Raw genomic sequence first — 21,939 nt, 5'->3', positions numbered from 1 at the left:
GTAGGATATATGGTTATGGATCGATCGACCTATGCCATTCCATTTCGTATTAGGTAACAACAATGTAACTGATCATAATCATATGACCACTGCTTGTATTGTGACATTGCGATGTAGCTCAGCAGCTATCATTGTAGACGTAGCATTTTTGTAGAAAATTTGTAGAATTTTTTTTCTTATGGGCTAAAATGAGCAAAAAACTGCGTGTCAATGTTCATCTAAATCCGGCCGAAGTGCTTGGAAAAGATCAGAATATTTCTATCAACGTTGAAAATAAAACAAGGTGAGATCATCAACGGCGGATCACCAACTACCGCAGTGAATGCTTCGCATCACGCATTTTGTTGCTTAGCATTTTCATTGTTAAAAATCATTTTTATAATTAAAATATTTGTTATAGCTTCCTATGTTTATGTTTGATTTTTTCTATTGTATATTGCTCACTAATAAGTAATAAAACAAGTTGTTTTCTTGGGATAATATGCCTGGTATTTTGGGGATACGACATTGCAATTAAGAGGCAGACCAGGGGCAGATCTGATCAGCAGCGTAGGCCTGCCTCATTAATTTTATGTATCCTACAATTTATTTTATTTACTTAATTCTGCTTCATAAGGAAGAATAGTACAGTTTTTTGGTTGCTGGTTAGGCTCATACTGAAATATGGAAAAAGCCTTCCTCATTTTTCTTATGTTTCACTTTGAAATTCTAAGATGTGCATAAAGGCATTCGCTGTTTAAGAATATCTGTCATTGAACTTTTTGCTCAGTAGTACTTTGATTTATGTCAATAGTTCTTTAATCAACGTACAATTCTGCTTTTTGCTTTTAAACAGTGATTGCTACTTGCCCTTTGCGCACTTTTATTTCTTACTCTAGGTGGTATTGAAAAATATATTACATGCTTTTTTGCAACTGTCAAAAATGTATATATTTGTAAGCTATTTATTACTAAGCTCTGGTACCAAAGCTAGTTTTTAATATTTTCTGGTTCTAAACACATTTCATATCCAAAATATCCTGGTGATTAAAGTTTTGAGAAATGCTTCTGCTTTAAGCCTTTATTTAATGTTGAAAACACAGTCATGAAGTTCTTAATTTTTTTGTAGTTGGGCTGATGTAAGCAAATTAATTAAAGAGAAAGTAAACAATTCTCTGACTTCTTCACTTGCATTTCAATACTTGGATGATGAAGCTGATTACATCTCAGTATGTACCCTAATTAATGAATTTATGCTAGAGTAAGATAGAAATTCATTTTAGGATTTTACTGAGCTTCTGTCATGACTAGAAGAATATAAATGAATATATTATATGTATTAAATGAATGTATTAAATGAATGTATTATATGAATGTATTAAATGAATGTATTAAATGAATGTATTAAATGAATGTAAAGGGTTGCACTGAGGAAGAATGGCAAGCTGCAATAGTTGATGGTAGCACAACATCAAGAGATGAACTTGTTTTGCACATAAAAGTACTTCCCATTGAAGAAGTGACAAAGACAGCTGCTCAGCTCAATATTGATGGCAGTAGCACTGAATGCTGCTCTAGGTATCATTGTCTTTAAATTTCGCTTTAAATAACTTTTCATCCATAATTAGTAGTCATTAAGCCAAAATTCGTTTCCTTCAATAAGTACTGCAAAATTTAGGTAATTGTGAATGATTTTATGTTTCAAATTGTCAATTTTTTGATTTCAAATTATCAGCGATCCACAGTGTTGTTATGATAGACCAATGCCTGAGAATCCTGTTTATGATGGACGCAAGTTGAAGAAAGTGTGAGTGTTGTGTTCTATAAAACTTATAATATGGAATAAAGAGAGAAATACCTTAATTTAAAGTATGAAGTTCTTTACGTATGCACATGGGAGCCATACTTTGCAAATTTGGTATGTCCCTCATTTAATTCAGTATCAAAATATGGATTCCATTGTATATACGCAATGGGGTGTTTTATTTGTTGCAATTTAATTATGCAAACATTAACTTTGCACAATTCTGGCCTCTCTGACTTTATTTGTGAAACATACATGTGCTGTATCTCTGAAAAATGAATCTTGCATGAAATAAACATTAGAATTCACTTAAGTTCTTTTTGCGTATCAAATTTTTTTATTAAGAACATGCAAAAATTATAAAACTTATAATTAACAGTGCTAGACAGACCTGTTATCACACTTAACTTGTCCCATAGTAATATCCGTCTTAGATGCAGTGTACAAGTCAACAAATTTTTTATCCCAATAAAAATTAGAGCATACGTACCTGGATCTTGACAAATTTTAGACTTAAGTTAATGTTTGATTTATATTGTAGGGTGAATTCACAATGCTCTGAATATAAATATGCTGATGAAGCACTTAGAGCAGTTACTCTTCATCTGGGGCCTATAGGTACGTAGAAAGATATTTTGATATACCCTCTGTTATTGAAGTTATAATAGGATGGTGCAAACATTAGATAAATTTTTTTTCATGTACTGTATCGTTTACTTTCCCTAGTTTCTCTTTCTGCGTTTTCCTTGCTCTATTTTCTTTTTTTTGTGTTATTGTTTTTGTTTTTATTTTTAGCAACAGCCAATTGTTTTATTGTCGATTTCAGTTAACTTTTCAAATGGCGGTTGCCAAGTTACTTTCTAATGTTGCCAATTACATTTCCAAATATGGAATATTCAATATGAACTTGTCAACTTGAGTTGACAAGTTGTGTACTTGAGTACTGAAGTTGTGTACTTGAGTAGACTTGTAGACTTGTTTTAATCATTATTTTTGTGCCAAATTTGTGACATTTAGTATTTGTTTCGAACTCAAAATGAAAGGAACACAATTATTTTGGAGTTGTTTTATGTTAATTGTCTTTCTCTTTCATTAGTTGTATTTTGATAGATGCGTTCATGGGCCAATCTCAAACCCAACACTGATTTTTTATGTAGGAGGTGGATGCATTGCTTTGGCAGGTGATGGAGGATTACGACAATGGCAAGTGTCAAATGAGATCAATCATCTTGCTCATGTACCTCACAGTTTCTTTGCTATTAGGTATGTATACTTTGTTAAAATACTCTGGTTGTAAAATGTTTCTTGGTACATTTATAACATGCCATGTTCTCTTTAAGGCTATGATATATATGTAATGCCCTAATTGTGACTTTCCTGTTATGTTTGTCTTGTAAAAAAGTTGTGTACTGCTGCTCAATGCATGTGTACCAATGCTACCATGTGTTGTTCCACAACTGCAAACAATGCGAAAATAGATTTTAACTGAGGAGAAGCTCACAACAAGTAAAATAGCTCTACCCATTTCTTTGTTTTGGATGAGTAGGACCTTTACATAAGTAAATAATGAAAATTGCTTTTGTTTTATTCTTTAGAGTTGATGATGAGAGCTCCAACTGTACCAGGACTCGTGTTCTCCAGTCAAATAGTTGTTATGACTGTGAAGGATTTGTACCTGCCCCTATTGTCACTGATCATAGTAAGTTACCATGTAATAGCTGTAATACAATCAGTGTGCAAATTAAGAGTGTGCAATGTGCAATTTGCACATCGTTTTAGCTAAAATGAAAACAACTGCACATCACTTTTTCAAACGATGTGCAAAAATCAGCGGTTTTAATGAAAAACACTGTCGTAAATCATATGAATTTGTTCACATTTAAAAATATTATTTTAGCAATTAGCGCTATATAATAATTAATGTAATATCAATTTGATTATGCCTCTAAAGAAACACTTTTGTCAAAAAAATTGCATGTCGTTTTTTCTGAACTAATCCGCACACTGAACTTGACTGTTTAATTGAGAAATGTAATTGGTTTTAAGGTCAATAAGGTGCAAGGTCATTTTCAAGAAATACATTAAATTAAATAGCATGCATGCTAAATACTGTTCAAAGTGTTGAAATTATGTAAAATTGAAGGGGATGGGAGCTCCATTGTGCCTGGTTGGTTTCATGGAAGTTATTTATTTCTAAAAGTTCACAAACTTTCAAAATTTCCAATTTTGATTATCGATTTTCTTTTGATTTATATTTATGTACTTTAATGTATTTCATTTTACCTAATTACTTCTCCTTTTGAATATGTAATGAAACTATTTTTACATTTGAGTTTTATACGATATCAAAAATGATCAATTGGTGGATAACACAAACTTCAGCCTTAATGATTTGCATTATGTTATAACCTATTCCTCAAATGATAACTTTTTAATATACTTTCCCAGTTGTTCCAGAAGCATCCAAGGCTCTTCTTAACCGACTACCAGGTGTAAAAAGAATTGAAATCACTGCAAAATACCCAATTGCTGAAGGTAGTTGTTGAAAATGTTGTGCTTGGTAATTAGTGGCATTTTCCTGCATGCAAGTTTGGTCAGGACTGCTATGAAAATATTTTGCTTTTCACTATCTGTAAAAACTATAAATTTATAAAGAAAGGTAGGTATTGATCAGAAATTCATACAACAACCCTAAACCTGCCGGCTGGTTATGTATAAAAGATGTACTAAATGTTCAGATTATAAAATTGAAAATTGAATAAAATGTACCTATATGTAAAACAATATTTGAGAAGATATTTTGAACACAAAAATGACAGTCAATGGAACTTTCTTTTATTAATGAATATCGTACTCTGTTGAAGTAAAGTCATTTGGTTGTTATTTTCGTGTTTATTGGTTTGCACGTTTTTGATGAAATGTACCAAAGCATATATTTTTCAGAAATTAAATCTGATCATCCATTTTATTTGATACATAGATATAGGTTGTAAATATTTTTTGACTGAATTAACAACCCTTAATATCCCTTATCCATATTAAGAGTTATTGTAATGAATTGTATTATAATTGTAATTAATTCATGTTAAAAATGTACATGCCAAGTATGTGTACGCATTGCTTGCCTTTTCTTCTAACAAAGTTTTTATTTAACTTAGTTGACATACCAAGTAATGAACTTCCTGTTGATGTGCATCTTGAAGCTTTCAATCCGTGTATTCCACACAATACCAAGGACAGTGCAATACCAATGATCATTTTTAACTACACTGTCAAAAACCCAACTGACAAGAAGCTCAAGGTGATGTGTCTTTTACATTTCAGCAGTTTTGTCTTGATGTCACATAAAATCACTCCATGAAAACATGTTATTTACAGTTTTGTTGATTTTTGTGCAATTATTTGAAGGCTTTTCAATCAACTTGAAAATTGCAAAGCTTTTGTACCGATAATTCAGTAATTGAATATTGATAATTAAAAAGGTGTTTTCTTGTTTTTTAATAGTTAAAAGTAGAAACTGAAACATGTTTTAACTACTGTAAGAATGTTTCATCAAATCGTTTTGTTCCTAAGTACAGGTTACAATGTTATCTTCACTTCTCAACTTTGTTGGATGGGATGGCCTAACTGAGTTCATGTGTGGTAAGTGAATGAAGTATTTTGTGGTTAATATTTTTATGAGTGTTATTGAAATGCATGATGCAAGACTGTGATTGCTGTCTTCTATTCTCGTTTTTAAAATTTGATTTGATTAATCGTGTTGTATTAGATTGCCGAATTTTTCTCAAATGTGCTAGTTTGAAATGGAATAAAATCAATATACGTATTCATTTTGTACAAATGCGGCATTTTCCAAGCTTATATGAATATATAATGATTTTTCATTTAAAACTATTGAAGAATAAATTTTTTGAATCGTGCAGTATTTGTACTGCAATTTAACAATAATTTAAAATTGGCACGTCATATACAAAATTCACGTATTGTGCAAGGTGGATAATTTTAGAGTTAAGTATTTCTTATTTCCAAAGAAACATACTTTAGCTGCTCTAATCCTACGAATTTAAATTAGAGAAATTTATGCCTGGCACTCCTGGTGGAAATACAAACACACTGTTCAGCTTTGGCGGACAGGTGGATACGAATGGCATTCCGGAATATAAAAATATGTGGTGAGGAGTGTTTTTAAATTGTTTTCAAGCATGGTAAAATGAACTATGATTAGCTTATTAATTATTATTATTTATATAATTTGTAGCATTATTTTATTGTAAATGCCATGCATATTGCAACATTCTCTTTTATCTCGACAATTTCTCGTCAATAAAATTTCAATTTTCATTTACAACCAAACCTTTATCAGGCGCACAACGTCCGGCGCTTCATAGAGGTCTCATTGTTACAGATTAGCTACATGACATTATATTTGGGACTATACGAGGAGTCCGCTTTATACAGGTTTGACTGTCGTACCAACGTTGGACCCTTTGAGTTATTCTATTTTCATTAAAAAGCATCTAAAATTTGCATGAAAGGCAGGGTATTTTTCAACTTATACATACAGGTGCATTTTCCCAATGGGTTCTGTGCTTGTCCCATGGGTGAACCTTGATTCACTTGTAGAATAGCTGTTCTCTTGTAACTGGAAAAAACTCAGAAACACTGTTTCAATAAATTGTGTAGCAGCTTTTCGATTATGTGTTGCGTGACATATCAGTCTTGCATGATAATCCTATGATAATTGGGGGTGACCATATTCATATATTCAGTTATGCCAGGCTGATTTCTTTTGAAAATGAAATTGTTTTGAAAAAAAATCAGCCAGGCATAGCAGAATATATGAATATGGTCGCCCCACCCCCAATTAAGACAGGATTGACGCCCATGTGTGTATAACCTGTTCTTTATGAAACGATGTGTGTTTGGTGTCAGGACCTTGATGCTCACTTTACCTCGTGGTTGTCAAAATTCAATCAGGGAATTTTGGTTATCTTATAAAAAAAACTTTGAAATTAACTTTCAATGATAAAAGCATGATAACATCCAGCTGTACTGTTATAAAAACGCGCAAGTGGAACTTCGTCGTTGTTTACCCATGTGAACATGGCCGACGACATTAAAAGGAAACTTTGTTCGCTTCATGTACAAAATGTGTTTCTGTTAGGAGCGAGATGTACAATTAGGTGGAGGGGAGTTAAAAAAGGAAATTAATTGACACAATGAAAAATTTTGTCCGCTCAAGTGAACATTTTCACCCCGAGCAAAAAGTAATTTAGGAAAAATATTGTTTGAAATTTTTGTAGTGGATACTATGGCTTGTACATGAACAACTCAAAGCTCGATTGCAGATGTAGTACAAACGGGGAATTATCTATTGGAGGTAAGTTTCCTCAAATGGATACGTATTGTTATAGATATTTATCCTTCATTATACCTGACGTACCTCTTGTGCACCTTGAAGCTGTCTTTGTTTCATTACGTAGTTTTCAACAAGACAGGAGATATGTGTAAAAACTTGTTACAGTTCTCTGATTGTTATGATGAATGCAATCTCGATAAAATGTGGAGCGATTTTACGGGCAAGGGACTTTCTGGCAAAGGAAAGCCAGGAGCTTCTGAAGTAAGAATTGACTTGATAAAACTTTCGAAATACATGCTTAATGACTCACAGCTAAACTTATTTCTCCGTCCTAGTCTTGTATAGTTGCGATGTTGAAAGAAATGATAGTTACCAGTTTCATTTGATTGAGTTCCATAGTGTTCTTAAAATTTCATTAGCTACTGAAGTTGAGGAAAACTTTAAGAAATTTTTATTTTTAGTTTTAACAAGTACATAAGTACTTTCGATTACTACATTTTAAAATCTTCTTTCCATCTACTCTGGTACGGACCTTAGTTCTTCCAAGATTCTTAAGGCGGAGTAAAAATAGCTTTAAAGTTGATTCACTGAGAAGTTTGAACTTAAATGCGTTGAAATAAAAGAAAATGAAATGCCAAGATTGATTTAAGGCTTATGGGTCCTTTATATTTGCGTGTTTTAAGCATAGCCTTTGAAAATAAATGGAATACTCGACCGTGTAATTACGAAAGCTTGTTTTTTTTTTATTTATATGGAGTAACCTTAGAAGGGTACTTTTTAATCATGTGCTAGCATTTATGAAAAATTGTTCATGTTGACTGCTAGCAGACAAACTTTGCACAAATGAAGCTCCATAAAAGGAAAATCAACGTTACAAAACTTCATACAGCGATTTTTCACTTATGGCGTTTCATTTTTGCAAAGTTTTAGGTGCTGACAATTTGTTCAAACAATTTTCAAAAATGCTCACATATGCGTCCAAATACCCCTTAAAGATATTTGTTTATTTTTGTTATTTTTTAGGTAAACAAAACATGGAGTGGTGCAATCAGCTGTTGCAGGGAAATTCCACCCAATGAATCTGAGGTATTTAGTAATATAAATTTGATTGTCGAATTCCAATTTATTTAACTACCTTGTAGCTTAGTCTTGGTGTTAAGCTTGCTTTCGCCAATTAAAAGCGTCCTTAGTTGGCGAGGTCGTCAATCATTCATGTTGCAAGTTTTATTTTACAAGCTGAAAATGTCGCCTTCAGCCTTTAATCATATTATAAATTTTACTGCACACATGTACAGTACATTGTACAGTTCATCTTTATTTATTTTTATGAACGCTGGATCCGTTACTGCATACATGTATAGTACATTGTACAGTTCATCTTTATTTCACCATTCTGTTATACACCACAAAATATACTTCATCATCATCATCATCATCAGCCGTTCACGCCACTGCTGGCAGATGGCCTCCACAACTTCTTCCACTTGATTCGGTCTTTAGCTCTCCTCATCCACGTGTTTCCAGTTTCTTCTTCGATCTCGTTTCTCCATCTTCTCTTTGGCTTTCCTCTTCCTCTGGTGCAGTTCTTGGATACCATTTTGTTGTCAATTTGGCCCATCTGTTGTTTTCCATTCTTGCCACATGACCTGCCCATCTGCCTTTCATTTCTTTTGCTGTTTGGATGACATCTTTCATCCTGGTTCTCTCTCTGATTACTTCATTCCTGATCTTGTCTTTTAGCCTGATATTTAGTATGCTCCTCTCCATGCTCCTTTGTGTGACTGCCAGCTTCCTTTATTGGTGTTTTGTAAGCGCCCATGTTTCTGCTCCGTATGTCATAGATGGTAAAATGACAGTGTCCATTATTTTCCTCTTCAAACTGTTTGGGATGTTCTTCTCCTTTGGAAAGTGACTGTATTGCCCGAATCTTCTCCATCCGACATTGATTCTTTGATTGACCTCAACACTGATTTCATTTCTTGGTGTTAACATTTCAAAATATACTTATACCGTGCAATATACAATATATTTGCCTTTAATGGACATTAAAACATATATGTTCACTATAATAGCAAGGGTACATTTTATTTTTTTGTTAGACATTTACTTTCGTTCTGTCGTGGCATTTTCCCTACAGGTACGTATTGTAGCATAAATTTTTCGTAAATGAAAACCTTTCTGTAATATGTGATAGGAAGGTACGTAGAGCTGTTTTTCTCAAAACAAACACGAAACGAATGTTCGTATTTAATGCCGGTTTTCATTATTGCTCGAAGTCAGATAAAAGATGTATATATTTCCAAGTATTGTAAGTAGGGACATTTATGTATTTCAAGGTACAGTGCCGCTCGCGTATTTGTTAGCATACGGTACGCGTATGAAATGCGTATGATACGAAAAACATACGCGTATGATACGAGAATGTTCTTCGAATCATATCGTATTAGTGTGCATAGTTTTAAGAAGTGCTTTAAAATTTTTAGCAATAATTTTGTTAATGTTATGTCGTATCTGCTAGAGATAACATGTCTTACTAAAGGCAATAGTAAAGTTTCGAGTGCGATTACGGATTGAAATACGAAAGAGTTTTTAAAGTTAGCAGTGAAATAGCGGGAGTCCGAAGGATAAGTATATACAGTGTTTCCATAATTTCGTAAAAGCATTATTGCTAATGTGCATTTAATATACATGACAAGTTTTTTTAAAATAGACATGTTTCGACATCTCATGATGCCATCTTCAGTATAAGTGAAATAATAAATGATACGAGGTTTATATAAAAGTAATATGATACATAAATTACAACAATAAAAAGGAAATAAGATAAATTCCAGAGCTTTGCTTAAAATATTCCAGTCGAGAGAGGATAGATTATTCTTTAAACTTTCTGACATTTTCGTTACTTCATTCGATAACATCCGTTCTTCCTTTGTTCGCTTTTTGATTGCACTGCGTAATAATCGTCTGCGTACCGCAAAGCTATCTTGATTGTTGACATTTGGTAGTGGAAAGCAGAGAAACTTTGGATAAACGCCGAGTGAAAGACAATCTTTGAGAAACATAACATCTAGTTCTTTTGTTTGGTTTGAAGCTTTTCAAACTTCCGCAATTCTGATAAGGAAACCTTTACTTCGTATTTTTGTGCTATGTCGTAAATGATGTTTCCATAATTTCGTAGAAGCACTATTGCTAATGCGCATTTAATATACACACTAGTTTTTTTAAAATAGACATGTTTCGACTTCTCATGATGCCATCTTCAGTATAAGTGAAATAATAAGAAAATATAAGTGAAATAATAATATTTACAGTGCAATTGCACACTTCAACGATGCACTAACACATTTTCACAGTGCATTTTATACATAAACTGCACTGCAATCAACCAATCACTGGGGCTTAAAATCTGTGGCTTGTGAGCTATACAGTTTCATGCATATTAAAACCGGCGTAAACTTCGTTTTAAAGGTAAACCATCATTGATATAGGCAGTTGCAACAGTAAATGCAAAGTTTTCGAAAACTTTATACTAATATTTGTGTACGTAGATGAAACCAAACTATATTGAAACCATATACGAGAATATTGAGAAAATGATACGGGTATGACACGAGAACGATATGTGTATAAAATAAAACGATACGCGTATGATACGAGAACGATACGCGTATGATACGGAACGATTGGCGTATTTTAAGTGGGGACGTTTATGTATTTCCAAGTATTGTAAGTAGGGACATGTATGTATTTCAAGCTATTGTTGAGGACATGTATGTATTTCTAGGCATTGTAAGTGAAGACATGTATGTATTTCTAGGTATTGTAATTGGGGACATGCATGTATTTTTAGTTATTATAATGGGGGACATGTATGTATTTCTAGGTATTGTAAGTGGGGACAGTGGTCACCACCAGCAGCGAACTCCAAAACTTGTTACTATCTTGGTAATTATTACAACACCATATGGAAAGATGTCCATGAGGTAAAGTCTTCAAATTCTTCATATTAAAATCAAATCACCTGCCTGAGATATTTTTGCGAGTATCGTACATTTGTTTATGATTCGAGTGGAAACGCATCGTTATGGAAATCGTATAAATTTACATATTTCTTATACGTAGTTTATTTAAACACAAAGGTTGTTACGTACACTGGTTCAAATTTGGGAAGACTGACGACGCTAACTCGTACGTTTCGTGATTGTATGTATGACTCTACTCTACCTTGGCATATGGTGGACAGTGCTGCTGGTAGACTTTCTGTTATAAGGTAAAGTCGTATTATCTCAAAGGGCCTTCCTAACAGGGTCAGGAAAAAACCCTTTTTAAATTGCGAAATAGATTTTAACAACACTTGCAACTTATTTGATACAAAGAAAATTTTCTCTTCGTGGCCTTTTCGGTCCAAGAATTAGGTGACTCTGTGCCGGAAGTGACATAAAAAAGGACAACACTTGCATTAAAGATGAAGCTTCATTATATTGGTTTATAGTAAACAATGGAGCTGTTTTACAAATCATCCCATAAAACGTCAATATAAATCTAAGATGTCTCACAGGTGTACAGTTTGACGACATTTTTTCATTTTTCAGAGCTTAATCGCAAACAATGAAAAAGTAATTTTCCATTGAAATTCTATAATATTGTACTTTGTTAATACTTTCCTTTTTCTTTTTACGTCACTTCTGGTGCGGGGAGTCATCTACTTTCAAGCCGAAAAGTCAATGAAAATAAATTTTTTAACCTATCAAATATAATGCTTATTTTATCTAACTAAACAAGTTATTTCCCTCACCCTCATTTAGGCACTTTATATTTTGAAGTATGAAGTATGATTTGAGGCAAATAGAAATACGCATGACATAAAACTCTCTTTTTGTTGCATCAGTTTAGTTCTTCGACAATTTTCAATTTTAGATCTCCATCATTTATGTGGTGTGAGGATGGGAATTTGTACTGCTTTGAAGGTAAGTGATTTTCTCCTTGTACGGTTTAAAATTTATTTTAACAAAAAAAAATTGAAAAGTATTTTGGAAGAAAACAAAATAAAGCTTTTATTTTCTTATTTGATAAAATAATTTGATAAAATACGTAAAAAAAATCTCAATTCTGTTCGGTTCAGAGCAGTGTAACTTTCAGTAAATACCAGTGTCAATTTCTTTTTGAAAGTGCTTCTGATTGGTTGTCAAGCAAAGAAGTAGCTAATCATAAGAGCCAATCAAATAAAAAATTTCGCTAACGGTAAAATTAAAAAATATTGTAAGAAAAGTCATGACAAAATTAACCCTTTGTCTCCAAGCGTTGCCGTATAGCAACCTCAAGGAAAATATTCAAAACTCAAAGAACTAAAATACTTGGGAAGTAAAGATTTAAGTACGCATTTTAATTGACGGCTGAGACTATAATTCAGACTTTGCAAGACATTTCCAAAAATACAAACATTATTAATAGTACCTTGTTTTGGCGACATGTGTGAAAGCATTGGTGTTGCGGAAAAAGATCTTCAAAGAAATTTTAAAAATTTGAGCTGATCAATCCACAATTGAAATAACATGCTTGAATGTTTCTGCGTTGAAGTGAAAAATCACCAGAATTTAAAAAATTTTATGTTTTTGTTAGTAATTGGTAATAGCATAGTTCAGCCTGTATTTTGGCGAGTTTTTTGAACACTTCAAATTGCACTCGAATGCGTGCATCATGAACAGGTTGAGCGAGGGCATTGGTATGAATTAACACAATGATAGTGAAATATTTATTTGACATATGACTAAGAATTTGTCTTTGTCCATTTTTAGGCTGCAGTACAAAATCAGGTAAACATTTTTAAATAGTTTTACGGAGAATGAGGTTATCTTTTAATGTACTTATTTGTGTCATGAAATGGTCTTCTTTCTCTTGTCTTCGAGGTTTTCTTACCTACACAATTTATATGCGTTTTTTTAAAGCTGTTGCATTTGATTATCACTTGCATAGGTTGCTGTCCCATGAATTGTACTCATGTCTTGAATTACGAGATGGGCCTGGCAAGGTATTTTATATGTTGGAATTGACTTGTTTTATCTAACATCAATCGTATTTAAGTTCTTACATGAAAGTCGTTTGTTGTCGAGTATTTTACTAGTTGTTTTTTTTTGTATTAGATGCTTTCCTAGTCTTGAGCGTAAAATGAGAAACATTGATCTCCTAGTCAACATGGCGCCTAATGCAATCATACCAAGGTACAAGTCTATAATGTTGTGTATGTATTTTTTCCCTTGTAATGTCATGATGAAAAGAATTCGTCTGCAGCTTGACTATAGACTAACTGACCAATCAACAGCTCCCCCAGAGCATAAAGCAAAGCATTCTTTTTCGTGAAAGTCATTCAATTGTACTTTGTAGTCGTACCACAATGCCTGTTTGTTATAAACGAGAATGGGAAGATTGGAACTGGTGTAATAAAGATAATGTCGTCAACCTAAGTTCAACCCGAATTTGTCTGGATGGTGATTTAGGGACGGTGTTGAAAGCGTATCGCGAGGTACGTAAACCACGTCACGTGACCGTTGCGGGTTGTTAATATTGCCTTCATCACAGATTTCAATTGTTCATTAAACGTTGACTTGAGTACAAAATACAAACTCACTCGCATAGGTGTAATATCATTGCCCAGAATTTTTGCGTTAAAGCTAGGTGGTTTATCTTCACATACATAATTGTCACGTTCATTAAAATTTTATTGCACGGCGGGAAATTTTGACTGGTTATTTTTAATGTATAGCTGGAGGTTTTCATGTGTACATTTGTGTAATTGATATATTTCTGCACTCAGTAATATGCCCTGTAAAAAGATCAACATTGCTCTTCTAGATTCGACATTCAGCTCCTGAAGACTTTGTGAAAACAATATGGCCTAAAATCAAAGCTATGATGAGTCGTTACATGAATGAACTCGATAAAGATAAGCTAGGTACGTATAGATTTAATTAAAGCTTGTCACTTTTTCGAATACAAACACTTTGGAGGAAGTGTGAACAAATTGAATTGTATCCATTCCTTCTTTTGTTTCAATCTACATGCATGTTTATGAAAAACTCCAAGCGGCTTGTTTTGCAAAATTGAATTTGATAGTGAGACATATTTTAGTATAAACTTTTAGGTCCATTCGAAGTACTTGTACCTATTTTACAGCTTATACACACTTAAAGCTGTTTCACATTATTCATTGAACGGCCGAGCTGCGATTTGTTGCAGAATAGGAGAAACTTCGTTAGGCAAAACACGATCCGTGTCATATCTTAATATTGTGGGTTGGGTTCAACGAACTGCAGATAAACGAATTAGAATGGTTGTGATTTGAATAGAGTTTGGTTATATCGCTATTTCAGGCTTGTTGACTGGTCCTCAACCATGTACGTATGATCGTGCAACCTATGGTATCGACACCTTCATTGGAGGTTTATATCTGTGTGCATTGAGGTTAGTACGTAAATGCTTGTTTAGTGCGCATGGAAAGCTGCATGGTAATTGCTTCATGTTTAATTGTATTGTGTAAATCTTCTTTATGTTCTTATTCTGTTCGTAGAGCTGCTGAAGAGATGGCTAAATTAATGGGCGAAATGGTTAGTATTGAATCAATTGGTCTTGGTTTCTTTTTGGAAAACATTCAGAGGTCAACAGTCGGTACAATTTCAATACAAGCGTTTTGAAGTTATATATTTGTATGCAGTATATTGGACATAAATATTACAAATGGCCCGTGACTTTAGTATACTCGAAATGAGAGGAACAGCAGATAAGTATTTATTAAGGTTATAGGTGATAGGTTGTATTAAAATTGTTTTGCTTGCCATGAAGTCAATGATGTTCGCTTTATGATACACAAAACAAAATTAAATTGAAGTTCATGGACATTGGTGAAATGAAGTAAATGTAAGAAACATTTTATGGTTGACTCAAATTACGAGTGAAAAGGCAGCGTTTATTTTGCACTATCCTTGCATCCCAGCTTTGGATACAGCCTTGGATGTTTATGAAAACATCTAAAACAAAACTTGATGGTAAAGATGTGCTGTCGACCAAATGTTCATCATGAATTATTCTCGTGAAGTTCATTCATATTTTCAATATGTTTGTTATTAAGAATGATCGTGATGTGCTTGAAATTTTTGGCTATAAAAATAATACTCGAAAACAATAAACAGATTTGTTTGTTTTTGTGTTTTGTTAGGAAACTGCTGCTGTTTATCATGCAAGGTTTCTTGTTGGCTCAAAAAATCTTGATGAATACTGTTTTGTAAATGGCAAATGGTATACACAAGTAAGTGATTGTTGATGGTCTACAAATGACTACAATATTCCATGTTGTCAGTTCTACTAATTGTCGTAAAAACATTGGATGGATTTTCATAATTTTTACAGGGATGGTGCAGAAAAATTAACTGGAGGGGTGTGTGAGCTAGTTAGGAAGTTATGCAAGATAAAATAAAGGTCTAGGTTTCGGGGGGCATTGGGTGGCTTGGGCAAAATTACCCAGAAAATCTCAGTTCAACTGTAATACTGATTTTTTTTGCTAAAAATTCGGGGTGGGTGTTAAAATTTTTCTTGGAGGATGTACAATTTATTATGCATGCGAGATATGATATTTTGAGGCTGGCACCCCCTACCCCCTCCAGAAAATCCGTCCACGAACTAAACCTATACTATAATAGGAAACGAAACTATAATAGATGTCATGGAAGAAGGGGGCCTCTAGTTAAAAACAAATGAGTTACGAAAGGGAGGTACGAAATTAACAAAAACGGATTTAAGGAAAAAAGATATGTTCTTTTTTCACCCCATTCTTCAAATATCATTATTTAGTGATGTGCTTAGTTATGTTGGATTCATTCGTTCAGAATGTATATTAATATACCTCAGGAGAAACTTTATTTTTAGGTTTTTTTCTATGTAATCAGTATCCGTATTTTCTCTTTAAACAGGTTACACCACAGCTTTATCCAGTCCAATCATTGGGTTGTGGTATGTATAAATACAACAATGACCTGGAACCCAATCTACTACATATCTGACTCCGTGGAAATTCTATAGTAACAAGTGAGGCAAGCCGCCATCTTGAAAGGTGCAATGATGATATTTACGACTAATATCTGCTTTTCCAGAGTTGATATACAGTAGCAGAGTTGACAGTCTAGGTTTTATTTTTAAAATGTTTGATAGGATTGGTTTTTTGAACTTTCTTTTAACTTATTTTTTGTTTTGAGTTTTACTTTTAGCAATCTTTCAAGATGGCAACCTCGCCTCACCTTGTCACGCTAGCTAGACATCTAGAAGGCTGGGCTCTAAATCTTTTGTTTTGAGTTTTACTTTAGCCATCTATCAAGATGGCAACCTCGCCTCACCTTGTCACGCTAGCTAGACATCTAGAAGGCTGGGCTCTAAATCTTTTGTTTTGAGTTTTACTTTAGTCATCTTTCAAGATGGCAACCTCGCCTCACCTTGTCACGCTAGCTAGACATCTAGAAGGCTGGGCTCTAAATCGTTGACAAATACGTTTGTAATCTTAATCATTTGCAAACGTGATCATTGAAGATAGATTTAAAGATAAAATTATTCCTGCTTATCGTGTTAGGAACATTTATTGATGCATTGATCGGTCAATGGTGGTCATATTTTCTTGGTCTTGGTCCACTGCTTCCCGTTGATCATATCAGGTCGCATTTAAAATACGTGTTTGAAAGAAATCATGTTGAGGAATTTGACCCTGGTAGGTTAGATTTAATATTAACAGTCGTAATTAATCTTTTACTTTGATATCGGCTTAACAAATTTTCTTTATAAATTTTTCTGTTTAAGAAGTTAAAATAAATCTTTTAAAATCCTTTTCCAGCGACACAGAAGCCTAGGAAATTTTATGACAATCGGGATGCAGGCTTGCACATAACATATTGGGATGTTGAAGCTGGTGAAAAAGTACCAAATGACCCATTACTGTACAGCTTTGAGGTAAGATTTTGTATTTCATTCTATATAAAATGTATTTTGTCAGCAAACTATGTCTTTAAACGTTGCCTTATTCAATTCAGCGTTGTTATAGAACTTCAGACTTTTTCATCTTTTTCGATTTAAGGAAATTAATGTATTTTGTACGTACCTTCAATTTTTATTTCACTCGGCTTGAAATTAGTGAGAACCACAGGGGGGGGGCTCAAGTTTGCAGGAAAAATCTAAAATTGGCATAAGCCACGGGTGTTCAAAGGCGGATCAAATATTTGATAAAAATTATAACAGCTCATTATGGGAAGGAAAAACTTGCATTTGAAAACATTTTAAAAGCAGCTCGAGTGGTAAAACCTATAATTTTTTTTGAAATTCGTAATTAATAACATTGTTGTAAAGGTATTTTGATTTAATGTTCGAGCTTATTAAATTTATTTTATCAAACGGTTAATCCCCTTCTCGATATGTGTACGTCTACATTAAGTAAACTATCGATGTCGTGTGCCATTTATGATTGATTTGATCTCTACTACAGGGTGCATGGAGTGGGTTGGAGCATACTTTTGCCGGCTTGTTATTGTATGAGAAAATGCTCCCAGCTGCTTGTCAAGGTAAATTAGATGTCGAGCTTTGTGCAGGCCTCATCGTTATTATTAATCGAGTTAATTTGTTGCATTTAGTGTTATTAATTTAGTTAATTTGTTGCATTTAGTGTTATTAATTGAGTTAATTTGTTGCATTTAGTGTTATTGAGTTAATTTGTTGCATTTAGTGTTATTAATTGAGTTGATTTGTTGCATTTAGTGTTATTAATTGAGTTAATTTGTTGCATTTAGTGTTATTAATGAAGTTGATTTGTTGCATTTAGTGTTATTAATTGAGTTAATTTGTTGCATTTAGTGTTATTAATTGAGTTGATTTGTTGCATTTAGTGTTATTAATTGAGTTAATTTGTTGCATTTAGTGTTATTAATTGAGTTGATTTGTTGCATTTAGTGTTATTAATTGAGTTAACTTGTTGCATTTAGTGTTATTAATTGAGTTGATTTGTTGCATTTAGTGTTATTAATTGAGTTAATTTGTTGCATTTAGTGTTATTAATTGAGTTGATTTGTTGCAATTAGTGCTTGAAGAATGTCGTCAGAAATATGATGGAACAAGACGAAGTCCTTGGAACGAGATTGAATGTGGTGATCACTATTGTCGAGCATTGGGGGCGTTCCTTCATCTTGATATTGGATCTGGATTGGTAGGTGATAGGTTGCAATTTCCCTCGTTTATTCTTTTTATACCTTGTTTAATTTATAATACTTTATGTAATTTTAACGTTAACGTGTTCTATTTTTTAATTTAACTATTCACGTGTATGAGCTACAATAATTTCGCCAGTATTTCTACCCAATTTAACATCGTTTTAATACCAGTTATTATTTGTTATGTATTTCATGTTTGTTGTGACTATTTTAACGTTGGATCATATTATGTAAATTATATGTACGTTCGGATTTCTTTCGCTAATTAAATTGTATTTTCATCAAGGAGAACTCTTTAAATGACAGTGAACTTTCTAAAATAATTTATTCATGTATCTTTCTCTTTTTAAGATATTGAAGTTTTTGTAATGTCCGTTTGACACAATCTATGACATCATCAAAATTTATAAATATCCTTTAATTTCTGGACAAGTTTTCGCTGAATTTTATACCGGTAACAATTAACAACAACAGAAACTTAGTCCGGTTAAGGTAACTTATCAGCAAATATGCTTCATAAAATGTGACGTCAGTTATCATACAATGTGACGTTACTAGGTTGTGTAAATCGGACATTACAAAACTTCAATATCTTAAGAATGAAAAGAGATATGAATAAACTGTATTATAAGTCCACTGTCATTTTAAGGGTTGTCTTCAAAGAAAATGTAATTTAATTAAACGAGCTAAATTTTCATTTCTTAGGCCCTATGAATGAACTCGATATTTTAGATTTGATAACGCTTTCCCTCATGATTTAGAGTTGGGACATTCTTGCTATTGGCGAGGAAGCAATAGAACTCAATTTTGCGCCGTTATTCAACCATGAAAACTTCAAGAGTTTTTTTATTGTCGCATCAGGATGGGGATGCTTTTCTCAAACAATTAGCGATGGTTGTTCGAACATAAAGGTATTTATCCATGCTGTGTTTTTTAATGTTTAGACACTAGCATTTTATTAAACTACCTACAAGCTTCCCAGTAAATCCAGGCAAAGGCGTTCATGCAAGATCATGAATTGAAGTTATCGAGGATTGTTTTTTATTGTAGTTGCAAGTTTCGCATGGTGAGGCTCAAATTGTATCCTTGGGACTTGTGATTCCATTATACACGTATGCTGACGCGTTTCTTTATGATGAGAAACAAAAACAAAAAATTCCAATCAAGACAGCTATTGCACAAGTTAGTTTCCGCCGAATCTATGTTCTATTGAAAATTACTCAAAGTGATCTGATTAACATGCCCAAGTTTTAATGCAACCCTTGTTCTCCTATCTGCGTCCTTGGCTCTATTCCCTCCGAAATTTGCTTAGATTTGGGGAATTTTATGTTACTCTTACTCAAACTTGTTAATTGGGGAGCACAAATTCATAAGTTCATTTCTTAATCCGTAGAAAGTAATGAATTTCAAAGGAACTTATTTCGACAAGACATGCATATATAAATATGTTCCTCCCTCAAAGAGTATTTTTTACTTGTTTCCAACCACTGCAATTACATGACGTCATTTCTTTACAATGAAATCAAAATATTTCAATATAAGAAATGACGTCGGGTCATTTAGTGGATGGGAACAAGTCAAAAGCCATAAATATCTTTCTGGAATAATGGCGGCCGGTATGCGCGCGGCACAACATGCGTGAGGACAAAAACATCAAAGGTTCAGACTCGAGTGACCCTTCTGTATATTCCATATTCTGTGGTTGAAGCAAGCAGTTTAATTTTTCACTTCCGTTGTTACGTGTTCCAATTCAATAAACTTGAGTCTTTCAATCGTCAAATTTACCTATTCATGAATGATTCTCAAACCATTATCCAATAGTTGTCGACATTTGTGTACATAGATGTTCTAATTCGTTTTGATATTTAGGTAAAGGAGAAGATTGTTTTGACATTTCCGGAAGCTCCCACTAAATTGTTTCCTAAAGGTAAGGAACATGTCCTTACTGTTGTTGCTGGGAAGTCACTTGAAATTTCTTTCCACAGTTGAGCATTCAAGTCATTTATTGTAATTTGTCATGGGATTTTAGTTGAAAAATGTGATTATATCTATACTATTTTTTTCCACTGGTATTTAATAGATAATACTAGTAATAATTAACGTACTTATAATCTTATGTAGTAGCATTACTTAATCTTTTTCATCAAATCAATGTCGTAAATTGTTATAACTTAATTGTCAAAATAAAGAAGGAAAGTAGAATTAAATGTTTTATCAAAACCTGTTTTTTCATTTGTTGTTTCATCTTGAAATGGTGTAAAGTTTTTTGTCGTGGTAAAAAAGTTTTTGAAATTTTCACTATAAAGTTAATCCTCTTTACAGGCCATCTAGTAAGCGCTCACCAGATCTTTATGAAAAGGTTGTCCGCAGCCCAGTCACTGGAGGCTCGGCGGTCACCACCTTAGGTCATGCGCATTTCCTTTTAGCAGAAATTAAGAAATCAATGCGAAAATGCATAAACAAAGTGGATACATCAGCTCTAACAACTGATCTATATACACTTCATATGTCAGAATCGTTGAGTTCTATACATTCTACTAAAATATATCTGGAACAAAAAGTCAGGGGGGTAAAATGAAGCCAGATTTTGTAGAAACTATTATGAAAAAGTAGATAATCCTTTATTTCCATGAAGCCCATGGATGCTTTCGTTCATCACGAGAGAATTATATTGTATAAGGAGGCTCTCGTTCATGACGAGAGAGTTATGAGAAAGTTACATGGTAAAAGGTAGCAAGTAAAAAATCGTATAAACATGCTTAAAGTTGGTTTAAATTATAAGTCAAAAAGGCAGAAGTTGTTTGAACCTTTACAATATCCTTCGATGTTCTAGTTTCTTTTATGAGAGGAATTTTTGTAAAGAAAAAGACAAATTTTGAAAACAAGAAATCCCGTTTTCTGTCCATGCCTCCCGGTCCCCGAGATAGATGCCTTCCATTAGGGCGTAGCATGTTAATAAAGGGAACCAGATAATCCTTGTTTTCCAAGAAGCCCATGGATGATTTGCTAGTGATACATGAGAAGCAGTAAATGAGAGAATTAAATCAGAAAGATATAAACCAATAAAAATTGTATAAAACATGTATAAGGTTGCTTAATGTTAAATTATAATTGTCATAAAAATGCACAGTTTCAGAAGAATTTAATAGAAGCATTGCTTGGTTTATTTTATTTTAAAAAGATAAAATTCGAAAGCAAAAAACCCCGTTTTTGGTCCATGCTTTCCGATACTTGCTTGTTAACGTTTCGGTACGGATATTTCGGTATCCTACTTGGGAGATGCAATAGCAAGCTTCCGCCCATCAGAACCCCGATATCACCTGCGATAGGCTTTGCTCGGGGTACGCAGGAGAGTGCGGTCGCGACCGAAGTGTGGGCCCCTAAGCCACTGCATACTATATCGCACCCAGCTTCCACTGCTAGTTGACATCTACTATATGAAGTTTTAGCTTTATATATATATATATATACATAAATTCAGAGGCTTACAATAGTTGTGGTGTTATTAAAGTCACTACTATGCATGCCCAGATCATTGCTTTGATAATTTGCAACTAAGCGAGCTA

The 21,939-nt window shown here is 33.4% G+C and overlaps 1 protein-coding gene across 1 annotated transcript; it reads left to right on the top strand.

Annotated features, from left to right (window-relative positions):
• The first annotated feature begins 73 nt into the window (after window positions 1–73).
• LOC124436960 lies at window positions 74–20,593 on the top strand. Its single transcript, XM_046986953.1, has 34 exons — window positions 74–283; window positions 1,109–1,208; window positions 1,400–1,557; window positions 1,715–1,786; window positions 2,325–2,401; window positions 2,941–3,046; window positions 3,379–3,482; window positions 4,232–4,318; window positions 4,942–5,084; window positions 5,362–5,425; window positions 5,856–5,955; window positions 7,087–7,163; window positions 7,267–7,403; window positions 8,166–8,228; window positions 9,242–9,279; window positions 11,026–11,125; window positions 11,282–11,412; window positions 12,060–12,109; window positions 12,938–12,955; window positions 13,116–13,170; window positions 13,283–13,360; window positions 13,524–13,662; window positions 13,992–14,091; window positions 14,510–14,600; window positions 14,707–14,743; window positions 15,352–15,441; window positions 16,103–16,142; window positions 16,753–16,887; window positions 17,011–17,126; window positions 17,656–17,731; window positions 18,245–18,369; window positions 19,135–19,284; window positions 19,424–19,555; window positions 20,243–20,593. The coding sequence occupies exons 1-34, from the start codon at window positions 189–191 to the stop codon at window positions 20,360–20,362; spliced, it is 3,204 nt and encodes a 1,067-aa protein (XP_046842909.1). The 5' UTR covers window positions 74–188; the 3' UTR covers window positions 20,363–20,593.
• Window positions 20,594–21,939: the final 1,346 nt, after the last annotated feature.

The sequence above is a fragment of the Xenia sp. Carnegie-2017 genome, unplaced genomic scaffold (assembly GCF_021976095.1).
Source record: "Xenia sp. Carnegie-2017 unplaced genomic scaffold, XeniaSp_v1 HiC_scaffold_1, whole genome shotgun sequence".
In the NCBI taxonomy this organism is placed as follows: domain Eukaryota; kingdom Metazoa; phylum Cnidaria; class Anthozoa; order Malacalcyonacea; family Xeniidae; genus Xenia; species Xenia sp. Carnegie-2017.
This window is presented reverse-complemented; position numbering and strand designations above follow the sequence as displayed.